The 14,078-nt window shown below is 36.9% G+C and overlaps 1 protein-coding gene across 2 annotated transcripts in view; it reads right to left on the reverse strand.

Annotated features, from left to right (window-relative positions):
* Positions 1–1,389: 1,389 nt before the first annotated feature.
* LOC139114345 (cholesterol 7-desaturase nvd-like) overlaps positions 1,390–14,078 on the reverse strand; it is a 40,309-nt gene continuing 27,620 nt past the window's right edge. Inside the window, exons 3-7 of one of the 2 annotated variants that reach the window (XM_070676011.1) lie at positions 12,656–12,834; positions 10,335–10,429; positions 9,661–9,811; positions 8,451–8,624; positions 1,390–6,616 (exon numbers count right to left, since the gene is read on the reverse strand). In XM_070676011.1, the coding sequence (XP_070532112.1) occupies positions 6,455–6,616; positions 8,451–8,624; positions 9,661–9,811; positions 10,335–10,429; positions 12,656–12,834 (761 nt within the window). In that variant the 3' untranslated portion in view covers positions 1,390–6,454. Of the gene's footprint in view, positions 6,617–8,450; positions 8,625–8,763; positions 8,938–9,660; positions 9,812–10,334; positions 10,430–12,655; positions 12,835–14,078 lie in introns of both variants that reach the window. The other variant, XM_070676012.1, reaches the window with a different exon arrangement.

Genomic DNA, 14,078 nt, shown 5'->3' on the forward strand with positions numbered 1-14,078 from the left:
AATAAATCTTGGTATGGTTTATTTTAATGTCGTTATCCATGTTTTGTGTTATTTGCTTCCAGGGATTTCAGCAATTTTCCTGACATGAAGATAATGTTGTCAGGGTCTGTATATCTGGTTATGTGCCTTTGTGTGTGAGAGACCTATATGTGTACACAGAAAGTTTGCTACATGTTAACTTCAAAGAGGATATGTCTGTTTGCTATAATATTTCACATACAAATTGTCATGAGTATGTCGGAATCAGAATTTGTAGGGGAAGGATCGGAAAGTTGTGCATTGTGGTCTTCCATTTGTGCATTGTAGGCAATCTGATGCTGACACAACAGCGCCCCCAGTGGTCAAGATTGTATTTTTTATGGATCGATGGTGTAATCCTCAAAATACCACCCAATGAAAGTGCAATGTCTGTAGAGGCAATGTCTGTAGAGGAACGTTGATGTAACTTTGAATTGAAAGAAATGACAGGTTTGTGCCACAATGTTACTGGCAACAGAAGACTAATGAGCATCTTTGATAAGTTTATCAGCACCCTTGAAAACTTTCCCATTCATCAATTTAATTCTTTGCATGGGGAAAAAATACATGTGTCAAAGAAAGTAAACTTCCCGGGAGGCACTTGGCTAAAATTGAAGATTACTTGGCATTGCTAGGCTGTAGTATATTCACCAATATCCTATTAGGGGGTATGTTTGCATGTGTACACCATTACAGGTGCCCTCAGACAGGAACCAATTTGTACCATAGGGAGGGATGTGTGGGCTTGTGTTCTGTGCATGCTGACATGTGCTACCAGTATAATATCGGACTTTGGTTTTTCAGGTAGCAATTGCACCTTAAAAGTGAAAGAACTCAAAGTATAGCTTCTTTTCTTGAAGAAACTTTCAACCATTCCCTTACCAAATCATGAGTAAAAATCAAGGTCACCACGCAAAGTTTTGGAATTAGAGAAGCAAATTACCTACCATTTACTGATATCTGGAATTCAAAATGGCCAACATCCTTGTGTTAACTCTATGGGGAAGAATATTATTTTTTGATTTTCAAAAAACTGAGACAGCAAAAATTTGTCTTACTCCAAGCGATGTAAGATGAGCCCCCACAAGAAGGATATTAGAAAAGAACTGTACCTATTTTTGAAAACAGTTTGATTTGGCCCCAAAAGATATCAGGAAATCACAAGATCTGCCCCAAAAAATCCTGCATGTTCTTGTCATATGGTGAAACAAGTTTCAACCAGAAATAGAAGTGAATACCAAACTGATTTTTGAAAAGCTTTGATGATTGCCTGACCTGCGATTGTAATGTCCATACGACGCCCCCCCCCCCCCCCAAAAAAAATGATGCTGTTGATACACCGGTGATATCATGACACATTTTAACACTCAATGATTGCACACATTTATGGCTTTAATTATTAAAACTCATAGATTTACAACTATATTATTTAGGGTAACAAAATTATCACAACGGGAAAAAAATAACACATCAACAATCCACTCCAAGAATACATTCACAGAAAATGATGTGGTATACCTCTGATTGCAAAGAAGATACAATATTGCAAAATAACAATAAAATAAAGAGTTTACTGTCACTTTCTGAATACATGCAGCAAATAAAAAAAATGCAAGTGTACTGGGAACATTAAAAATAAAAATCATTACAGAGTAGTACAGGATCAGCGCTGTACTGTTTATTTCTGCAGTTTAACTGCATATTATATTTGCACATGAACAATGGCTATGTGAACTTTGAACTCCTATATGAACTTTACAAGGCTTTCTGATTACATATGAATGTTTATTTTTCGAAATTTTATTGGTGCCTTGATCAGGTCTTGACTATTTCCCCATGGGTGTACGTGTATCAGAGCTTGCCACATAGAGTTGGAATTTTTCCATCATCACTTGACCTTGATTTCCACTGATGTGCATATATGTCAGATCAAACTCTTGGAAAGAGAATTTGACATAAAAGAGATTGTAATTTTACCACATTTTTATATAAAACAATTTGAAAAATAAAAATTAAGAGGCTGGTCAGCAACACGAAACAACATTGACATTCCACTCTCCCCTTGTAATGATAAATATTAAAGACCACATCTGGTTTAAAAGTCAGAAAAGATGGTTTACAAAATCATACAAACTTGCAATCATTTAAATCACTCATTTGAAAACAAAGAACAATACAAAGGTGTCAACCAATCACACCTATTGTCTCTGAAAAGAAACTGACCAATGTGCAAGCAGGTCTTACATGGACATGGTGAGATGTTCAAATTCCTCATAAAAAGTTGGGAGAATAGCCAGGGCCTAGAAAAGATACCATAAAATGAAAATACAACTGCTATTTCATTGTTTGCTTTGCTTATCTTTACATAAATTTTTCATGCCAATTATAAATAAATGCATTTCTGTACGCAACATTGTTTTTACCAAGAGCTTCAAGGTTTCTTCAATCATCTTCCGTTCCACTGTCTATGTTTTTAATAATATACTTGTGAGCAGGTATTCACACAGATGTCACCTTAAAAGTTATATGATGTTCAGTGTTAAAAGAACAAGAAAGCTATCTAAGAATGTGCCGCAGACTGCAACAGCAATCACACAACGTCATCACTCTTGCCCAGCACCAGTCTGTCTGTTGTCCTTGAAGAGCAAGATAAAAGACCATACTCTACCACAACAACACCTAACTATTATGTCCATGCATTGTCTGTACAGTATACTCCCCATAGGAAAGTAAATCTTGGAATGTAACATACAGCTCATCTCTAGCTCTGTGACACAAGTGTGCCTGTTGCATGCAAAAAATTACATGTGCATGGAATAAAATCTAAAAATTATTTCCACTTTAAAAGAAAATAAATAAAACAAAAAATGATGCATTCATGTATTTTGAAACAATTTTTCCATCAAAATTATTATACCAAAGCTTTCATAGAATCAGTTTTGAACCTTAAACAGGAAAATCTGGAGTTAAAAAAAAATAATCAGCAAAAAGGTGGCTACTTGATATTTTGCATATTTTGTGAATCAGTGCAATGTGGTTATTTAGAGAATACATATTTTAATATTTCTATTTTTCTTTTCTTAGTCACTATGGGGATTGTTCAAGGCTCCATTATGCAAACTACGAGCAAACGTGAAAGCCTTCCACCTTTAAAGTCTGTATCACTGTGATGAGCGTCAACAGCTGCCAATCTTCTTCATGTGAAAAGAGCGTTGACCTCTCAAAGGTCACTGCTCAAGCTCTTTGTCCAAAGCAGTATCTGATTGCCTGTGTACATTGATCAGGCATTGTCTTCTTGTTACTTCCTTTGTTACATGTAAGTTCAGAGTTAAAGAACTACTGATTCTGTAAATTTGTCAGGCTGATCAAAAAACATTTTGTAATTCTCTTTCAAAGTAAACATAACAAGTAAAGTTATTGCTAGCATTTCATTATCAATTTAAGCAATAAAAGAATAAAAGTCTTTCCTAGATTATCATCAGGTCTCTAAAGTAATTTTCGTTTATTTTTAAATAATATATCTTGTATAAATATTTACATTTTGATTGAATGAAAAGGCCAGCATTGTCAATTGTACAACCAAATCTCAGTATGAGTTGAAACAATGGGATACAAACGAAGTCAGGCATATTCAAACTTTTAGAAATTCATAAAAAAAATACTGGCTTGGCCTGGCGATTACCTCCTGGTGTTGCGACAATTTATCAGGTATAGAGTTTGAAAGCATTGAATGATAGTCTCTATTATATCAATGTCCACAAGCAAACATGTAGGCAAGAGAAGAGTGATAGCCGCAGTTGCCAGGAACTACACAATTATGCACTTAAATTTTCACATTTCTGATTATTTTGATCCAGTTTTTACAAAATAGCTCTGTCTGATATATACTTTTTCATCCTCACATTATAATTCTGATAGAATATAAAAGGACTAAAAATTTTCGGTTAGGACAATTTTCCAAATACGTTTAATTTACTTGCATTAGTGCGAGTATATCCTTCACTTTTGGAAAGTCACTAACCCATTTACTGTACTTATCAACAAGCATTACTGGGTTCAATACTTGTCGTGAGGCAACAACCGAAAATACACACAAACATACTGAATGGATACAAAAGACAAGCTACACCTTCAGTGGAAGAGTCGAATGTAACAGTAATATTCAATGATTTTTCCCTGTTGTCACGGAAACCACTCAAAATTGTCAAAGAAGGTAAAAGCTTGGCTCAACATTTTGTATCAAAGTGTAGCGTCTAATCTTACTAAAAATCTAAAATGTCTCACACAAACATTCTAAATGTATTTCACTGGATAGTAATTGGCCAGGAAGAATCAGCATTGGTCCTAGCATTGAAGCTCCTGCTTTTACCGTCTCTCATTTTGATGTCAAACAAGTTGCACTATGCACTGCAAATATTTCCAAGTTGTTTTCTTAGTACTTATGCTCAATAAGTATTTGTACATTTTGGTGCTTTTTCATAACTTAATGAGAAAATTTGTTGGAAACTATATTTGAGTACTTGTTAAGGCAATCTTGCCTGAATTAGGATTTGATTTCATAAAAGCATTGGAGAAATTTACCTTACAGTGAGTCTGCTGACCATATTTGTTTTTTTTTTGCTGAATGAAATTCAGGCAGCATTATTCTATTGTCTCTCTAGCCCAAGCTACTTTTTTGACTTGAGCAGTACTGTAACAGCACACTATGGTTGTAAGAATTGATAAGACTACGCAGTCTGTCTCTATAGATAAAAATAAACACCATACTAAAGGGTACACTAAGCATGATGGGAAACCATACAGTTAACACTGGAGCAGGGCAATCCAAATAATACACAGGCAGCAATCAGCCATGCCTTAAAGTTTAACTGTCACAAAATTAAAAGATTTCATTCAAAATTCACATACATGATCACCTGCAAAGATAAATTGTGTTTTTAAGTTTCATTTAAACTTATAAAACTTTGGTGGTACTGATACAAGAAACAATCTTGTGATGTCATCATCATTGATGATAATTTTGATTATTCAAACTGTTTGTCAAAACTGTCACATGCTTTAAAACACCTTCCAGGAGCATAAGTGTTATGTTGTGACAACATCCAAAGGTATGAAATCTTGCAATATCAAACTTTGGCACAATAAGAAAAGTATGTCTGTCAAAATCCAAATTTAGTAAACTGTGATGTCATAGTGTACTAATTTACATATTCTTTCAAAACTTGGTAAAATGTGATGTCAAAGAGTACCAATTGTTTTGCAACTTGGTGAACTGCGCTAATTTACATATCATACCATAATCAGGTATGGTATATTTCCTTTTTTACAATATGTGGAAAAAAAATGTAAAATGCACTTCGTTTTACTGATACTACACAGCAAAGCACCAACCATCACAAGAACCAGTCTCCCATTTTCCTTGTGTAAAACCAAAACAAAACGACCTTGCATGCTACAAGCTTTGTGAGGAAAGCAGCACATCAGCAAATACATGCAACTAAAATTGTGAGAAATGATATAAACAGATTTGATGATTCAGCATGTTTGCATTGATTTGGAGAGCAAAAACTTAAATTCCTTTTCGTTGTCAAAAATTTAAGATTGATAAGTGGAAACAGAATGATAAAAGTGCCCCTTTTTTGTCTGACTGTCAATAATAGAAAGTTCTGGAAACTGCTTATCAAAGTTTCTAAAGAAGAAATTGCGGTTTATGTATTACTATATCAATCTCCCTGAGGGATGGGAATTACGTTCAGTTGAAGTCTGAGGTGTTGCTCATGGGAGGTAGTTTTCTCAGTTTGATCCTTGGAGAAAATATGTCAGAGTTTTTAATTGGAAAGCATTCATTGGTAATATCGCTTGCACATCTCCGCCTGTACTCAAAATTATATAACAGTCCTACACTAAAACACAAACATAGATGTTTTTTGTTTTTTTCCTTCAAAAATTTAAAGCATCTGAATAAGTATAGAGCATTTACAGTATAAAATGACTGTTTGAACTATGAGGTACTTTCACTTCATGCATTCATTTCAATTTCTTTGCTTAGGCATGTTTCCATTGCTATCGATGGTGACAGTGGACCAGTGGAGTACAGGTTGGAGTTCAAAGTTCACATGATCCTCATTATCCACAAAATTGAGAGAAGTTGTTCGTTGTTTTTATATGAACAGTATTTTTCAAAACTTGCTTGCATGAAGAGTAAAAATTTGCCCCCTTTACTATTTATAGTTTCATTAAAGCACACGTCGAAAGATATCTCACACATGGAAAACTTAGAGCACAGAACTGCAAAAGTCCATGCTACACGTTTGATGGTAACTTGCACTTTGAGTTTGAGTTGCCATAGTACTTCAACATCCGGATTCATTTGATTTCGCTTACTTTCTTTTCAGAGAAAATAGAATTAATCAGAAACAGTTCAGAGACTTGTTCACTACCAATCCAGGCTGTCTCGTTGGTGCGTAAATCGCGGACTGTTCTCGGAGTAGAACTGTGAATACCATCGTCTATGTTTGGCAATCAGTTGGTCCTCCTTCACCAACATGGGTTTGCTAAGCCATCGCTTGTTGTTCCACACCATGATATCACGTTCAAACTGTCGATGAATTAAATCAGTAACGAACTTGAAAATTAGAGTACAGTGCATGATCTAGCCATCTATATTGTCTATCTATGATTTTTTGTTTTTAATTTCAACTACCGTTTCTTGTTCTACTCTCCACAAAAAATATTGAGATCCACTTTATTCAGCTTGTCAACTTGGCCTGTTCACATGTAAACTGCACTGATATTGTTGACGAGTGAATTCTGGTCTGGACTAAGAATTCAAATGTACTAGTAAATAATAACAGTGCATTTGACACATATTTATGCTGTGTCGACGAGCTAAATACTGTTTCAGCATGATTTGAGGAGAAGAACAAGAATTTACGATTGACAAATAAAACCAAACCTGTGAAAAAATCACCAAATGTTACAGCTATTGCAAGCAATACACTACAAATCAGCAAATATTACAATGACATTAACCCTTTCACCACCATGGTTTGTCCCAAATCCATTGTTTTCTATGGTAAAGTTGGACCTGTATACAGGGAACTGGGGGTGAAGGGTTAATTAAGGGGAAGCATAGCAAAGAGGAGGAAGATAGTAACAGCTTGTAGTATGCATTGTGTAGTGTTATGGGCATAGTTCTGAGTGCATGAGTGTGATGTGACAACTACACCTGTATTATTGTTCTGTGTTTTTTTTATTTCTCAGGGTAAAATGGTGTATATCTGAACACATGTGCCCCGGGAACAGATATTAAGATGCATTTTTGGTCTACAACTTTTGGGAGCTCATATTTAAGCTCATGAAATAAATAGTTTTCACCAGCTTATATATTAATGTGAACATTGAAAATTTAATTTTTGCCCACAGAGTTAACACAGGGATGGTGGCCATCTTGAATTTCAAATCTCAGTAAATTTAACGCAATTTGTTTCCATAGTACAAAGAGTATGAGTACACGAAGCTTTCACACTGGCCCCTGATTTTTATTATTGATTTTTGAAAGATAGTGCGTTTCCTGGAGGAGAGTTTTAGCAAACGTAAAAGTCTTTCAATTTCAAGGCGCGTACCACGTTACAGATGTAAAATAAAGCAATTCTATAGACACTATCTGACAGCAAAATTGCAGGACATATTAATCAAGCTGTGAAGATCAAACCCTTGCATCCATGTAATTGCATATGCTGATTATAAACTAGACTCGATGGCGAACACCTACTATTCCCTTCAACCAAAGCAATGATATCTAGTTTACCATGCACCTGTCAAATGCTTCTTATAGCATCCAAACTGTGTGGTTTGGGAGCTGGCAAAAATTACACTTCTATTTTTGCTCAGAGAGAACAAGTACATGTCTTACGTTACCAACAGGGTTAGTGTCATTGACTCAAAAGGATTTTGGAGGATGGTGTGAGGAAATGATTATGTTGATGATGAGTGATAGTGAAAGATAAGTTTACTAATGTGTTTGATGTGATTTTTTGTAAACCCAACCATGGTGAACAGGGCTGTTTGCAGATGACATCAGCGCTCACCCATCAATATGTAAAAATAATATTTGTTTGCAATTTTAGATTGCACTTTCGGAAATGACACCTGCAGAAACAACAAAAATGAAATTTTGTAGGCAACTTCTTGCACTACTATTTGTAATATAATACAATATGCAAGGCTCAGACTACAAGCTGCAACAACAGCAATATGCATGTCTGATGTTGTGCACCGACTGCCATCTTTAGTAACAAACCTGTTACCGAGAACAGTGCTATTGCTTTACCATGGAAGGATCTAGTAAAAATGCACATGTTATATGGTTGAATTGTGATCAAAATTAGCTGATAAAATGTTAGTGAAATATCATGGACATGAAAACTAACCTGTACGATCTCTCCATGGAGATAAAATTTTGATAAAAATGTTGGCACAGTGGGGCTAGAATCAATGGTGTGGGTGACTCTCTGGAGCAATGGTTCTACTGGTGTGACGTGATGGAGAAGCGCACTGGTGCCGATCCAGTTGGCAAATTGTAAATACACTATGCCAGGACCAATCTGAAGTAAGAGAAGCACATGCAGGGAAATTATAAGTACAGGAGTGACACCCCCTGTGTTTCACAGCAGCAGCACAGCAGCACGCTAGGGAGCAGCAATAGACGGCACACTCAGGGGGTGCTGCACCTATGGAACCAACCTGAATAGTTTCACCATAGAGGTAGAATTTGGCGATAAATGTTGGCCAAGTCCAACTAGCTACAATTGTGTGGTTGACTTTTTGAAGCAACGGTTCGATAGGAGTTACTGCCTGAAGAAAAGCCCCTTCACCAAACCAGTTCTTCAAGCGTAAATAAACAATTCCTGGTCCGATCTGTTGAGGAACTTAAGCAGTTGTGTTATCAGGTACATAGTGATATGGAAAGTTGGAAGCAATATTCTTCAACCTCTGCATGACTGTAAGAGATGCCTGTGCAGAGTTCATAGGGACAGTGGTGAAAATGAAAACAGGAATTTTTTAATCATCGTTTAATTTGACATGCAAATTTTTCCTCTACGAATTCCACTTTTTTCAATAATATAAATGTTGCTTTGCAAAAGGGGCAAGCCATAAATTTTTCTTTTCCAATATTTCCTCCGCAGGCATTTGGCTGTTCTTGACTCTCTCTTGTCTTGTACTTCACTGTCATTCCCTTGAGAGAACAAAGGGCATTTATTTCCAGCTCCAAATTATTTACATAGATCACCATAAGATACCATCAGAACAATGAATCAGATAAACTGTCAAAAAACACTTTTCATTTTTAGGTGAGTACGGCCAATTGAACGTGATACTTGCAGGAACATCTATTTTTCTTTGTATGACAAAATGCAACACACACACAATAGTCTATATCTAAACCTTGATTATGATTGGCTGAAACATGGTCAGGTGACAGCCATCTATGACTTGGAAGCTCAATATTTGTTACATTGTAGCTATGTCAAAAATTGTCACACTTGCGTGAGGACAAACAGTACCACAAAATATAGATGCACGGTTTTTATAAAATGCAATATTTTGAGAGATGCCTATGTGGCTGGTTCATCATTTTACCTGTTGAGCTTTGACTGTCATTTCTACAGGAGCGATAGGGATACCAAATAACGTCATTCTGTGTGTAAGACTCAAAACACCGATGTGTTTCTCGTCGGGATCTTGTTCCCATGATGCGTCCCATACGTGCCGCCCGATTAAATCCCAAAACCTACATGAGATATACATCAGACACACATCTCATATTTGACGATCATGAAAATACAGATTTTGCAGTTTATAAATTCAATAGATCACAGCAGTATATGACCAAACTATTTCAGTTAGTCATTTCAACGTTGTTGAAGAGAAATTCACCAAATTGTTAATAACATATCAATTTATAAATGGTTAATGTTGAAAATATCATTTACAATGCCACTCATATCTACCGATTACTGAATTTCACAGGCATTTAATTTTACTGTTTTGAAATTTGATGTAAATTCAGTGATTTAAAAATCTTGTCTGCTCAAAAAGTAACAGAATCTATTGACATTGGATGTAAAAAAAACATGGTAGATTCATCTCGCAATGCAAATAATTATTGTCATTTTGCACAGTATTATAAACCTCACATTTAACAGTGACGTATTAAAGAAAAACTAGTTTACTGGATGGGTTATTGGGCATTGTCTGCAGGCTGGGTTTTTGTACCAGCACAGTGTGGGGATCAGGAGTGCTGTCTAACTCACCATGACTGTGTGTATCTGAGATCAACACCGCTGGCCATGATTGGTCCGTGTAGATAATGTAAATGAGAAACGTCTCCTCCATTCTCTGGTATTTCCTACAGTACAATCATGAGAAAATTGCATATAAAGACACATGCAGGAATGGATGGTCGCAGCACAATGTACCCATTCATTAAAGCTAGCCTTGTGATTCAAGTACGTACGATCACTTTCATGTCTAAAAAATGTCATATGAGTGTTACTAGCCAGCTACAATCAGTTTGCAGAATTCTTTCAACAGTCACTACATGGGTTGGGGTCTGAGATTTTGCAAACCTCGGACAAATAAATTTTCCTTCTCGGTGCTAAGGTTCAGAATGAACACAAAGAGCAGCAAGATTTACCCAGTGTGAGTGTTAACGATACAACCTAACTGAGCCTTGCCGTTTGTTGTCATCAAGCAACTATCTCACTGACTCTTACAGCTATCGCAACAATGTGCAGATAGTTTTGAAATACATTTTAAAACGTCTCTGTTGGCTAATTATAGTATTTACTGCGCAGTTCACCGAAGTGTTCAATGCGTGAAAAGATAAGCATCCCCGTCACCGCGTCTGACTGCAACTTTTTATGAGCTGTCAGGCAACTTGTCACATGAAAATTTTAACGCGCCAAACCCAAAACATTGTGGCGCGAAACCAAAAACATTCACTCGCCAAACCGCAAAGTCAAAGACACGCCCACCATGATAATATTCTGTTGCACGCTTTCAAGGCTTACAAACAGCTTCGACGGCCACGTTCACGTCAGCAGACCGGCATAATTAGCGACATGGCAGAATATAATTTTGTAAGTTTAACTGGATGGAGATTGAAAAGGGGGAAAACGACCTCCCGAGATTTGCAGAACTGTATTGTACAGGAAATACTGCTGCTTGGAGATCCAGTTACTGGTAATTTTTCTCCATTTCGCGAGGTCGCTGAAAAGTTTCGTTTTAGTGATCAAGGGGTACGAAAATTATGGCGCCGCTTTGTATCATGTAAACCAAAAGGGAAACAGGAGATCGTACCCGAAGCTTAAAGATGGTGACATTGAACTGGTTGAAACATTAAAACGCTCTCGGCCATCTATGACGGCATAAACAGCTGCAGTACAGTAGCTCGAGGTCTTGCCTGGTATTTGGGTCGGACGGCAAAACCAGTTTGCCGTCCGACCCAAATACCCAGGCAAAACCTCGAGCTACTGTATTGCAGCTATGACGTACAGGGCTATTCAAGAAAAGATAGCGGAGTATGGTGATATCTCCATCAGTACGATTGGACGAGCTGTGAACACGTCTATCGGGTGGGCCCTGGACGTTAAAAAAATTGACGCCAGTTGCTTATGAGAAATTCACTGATGGGAATATTGCCTACTGCAATGAATTCGTGAACTTTCTGCACGAACAAGACCCGCACAAAATCCAGTTCTTTGATGAGGCTGGTATAAAATTGACCCAAGATCTCAACCCCAGATATAGTCACGCTTTGCGTGGCGAAAGAGCAGTTGAAATACAGCGGTATATGAGATCTCCTGCCGTAACTTTGCATTTGATGGTCAGTCTTGAGTACAACAAAGACCACATTTCTCGAAAAAAATGATACATTTGGAGGCGTGGTTTTAAAAAATTGTTTTGGCGAGTGGATGTTTTTGGTTTCGCGCCACAATGTTTTGAGTTTGGCGCGTTAAACTTTTCATGTGACAAGTTGCCTGACAGCTCATAAAAAGTTGCAATCAGACGCGCTGACGGGGATGCTTATCTTTTCACGCATTGAACACTTCGGCTAACTGCGCAGTAACTGATAGCATTTATACACATTACGTTTGTTCTGATATGAAAGAACTGTGACAGCCCGCACAACCAAGCTGCAAAACTTGTCACTGGTGTAAAATATTGCAAAATGACCTTCATCCTCAAGGTGTAGAGTCCATGTACTCATAGAATGCACCACGGGGGACAGATATTCAGACTCTCAAACTTTTCAAACACATTTTTGGTCTACCACCTGGGGGGGTCATTTTGACACTCATTGAGTAAATAAAGTTTTCAACAGCATAATTTTGTGAAAATTTGAATTTTAGGGGTTGGCAAGGGTGGGTTGATTTGTTTCTCAGTGCAAAATTTTGTATGGTGAACCATAATTTTTGTCTTCATTTGGAAAGGGAATGGTTGAAAGTTTTCTTGAGAAAAGTTATAGCAAAAATTTAAGTATTTCAATTTTGAGGCACATACTACCCTATCTCATTTAACTTCAGATAAAAATGCCATCGATGAGGTGAAATATAACCAGTAAATACACTACCTCAATGTGAGCATTAATGTGATGCTCTGAGTAGCCCCGGAAGGTCCATTTTCCGTTTTCTACTTCTTCAATGACCGGAGGCTCCCAGCTCGGCTCTCTGCCTTCGGCATCGTACCAGATGTAGATCATTCCATTCCTTTCAAGGGTGTTCCAGGACTTCACTTTCGCAAAATCCGGCACTGCAACATGAAAATTCATGTGAAACCAGTGAATGATATTTTTAAGTGATCTACAGAGTAATATGAAGGCTTCTGACGTGAAAGTCTGAAACACGCTAGCATGTCATGTAATACTTTGCCGTCAGAAAGTTGCAATAGTCTGCACATCAAAACCTGACACACTCAACTTTTTCCTGAACATTCTCTAAGGAAACTTTCAACCATTCTCTTAAAAATCAGGGGTCACCTCACAAATTTGGAACTAGAGAAACAAACTACTCAACTTTTATCAATACTTCAAATTCAAAATGGCCACAATCCTGCTTATGATGCTCCAAGTAGCCCGGAAGGTCCATTTTCCGTTTTCTTTCATTACGAAGTAAAAAATCTGTCATGAATGTTCAGTATGATTGACAGCCATACTTGTCATTCTGTGCCGTAGTTTGGATTTACTGAGATACAGTGTACACCTGAATGCAACTGTTGGCACAGTGAATCAATAGGTGGTTTCCAAGGATACATTTAAAAACCCTTTCAAACACTAGAATTCAAATCTTACAATGTTATAATTTGAGGAGCACTGTAAATTTCCTTGAGTGGACAATATTTCTTTTGGCAAGGTCATAAAAGTATGTAGATGAGGGCACCAGTGAAATTATTAAACAACCCTTTGGATATGAGGTTAAAACGGTTTTCCTGCGGAGCCCTTTAGCTTTGCATATAACCCTTAGACTCCCTAGCTTATTAGAGATTGATACAAAATGCTGTATATGCACATATCATCTCACTTGCCTTCGAAACCTTGCTACTTATGTTACTTGGCGACTATCACTTGTAATCATACATTTTCCTTGAATGGGTAACTTTAGTCAAAAACTGAACTATCTTTATAAATTACTGGGAACTGAAACTTCCCATGCACACAATTCAGGGTTGATTGCCCTTCTATCTCCAATTGGCAGCCGTCATTCAAAATCTTCAAACATACCGGGATGTATAACCTATAGTTTCATATGCAGTATTCATCTGTCCCTCCATGGGACAATTTTTTTTCTCAAAAAGCCATAGAAATGCCGGGATGTGAAACTTTGTCAAGCATATTAATTTGGAGATAATCATACATTACATATATTCAATTTTGATCATATGATTTTTGATCAAAATCTTTACTGATATTGGGATATGAAACACAATTATGTATGGCATATTACTTTCATTTTAGTTGCTTACCATCTCCTATTGGCGAAATTGATTCAAAAACCTTC

The sequence above is a fragment of the Ptychodera flava genome, chromosome 16 (genome assembly GCF_041260155.1).
Source record: "Ptychodera flava strain L36383 chromosome 16, AS_Pfla_20210202, whole genome shotgun sequence".
Classification (NCBI taxonomy): Eukaryota; Metazoa; Hemichordata; class Enteropneusta; family Ptychoderidae; genus Ptychodera; species Ptychodera flava.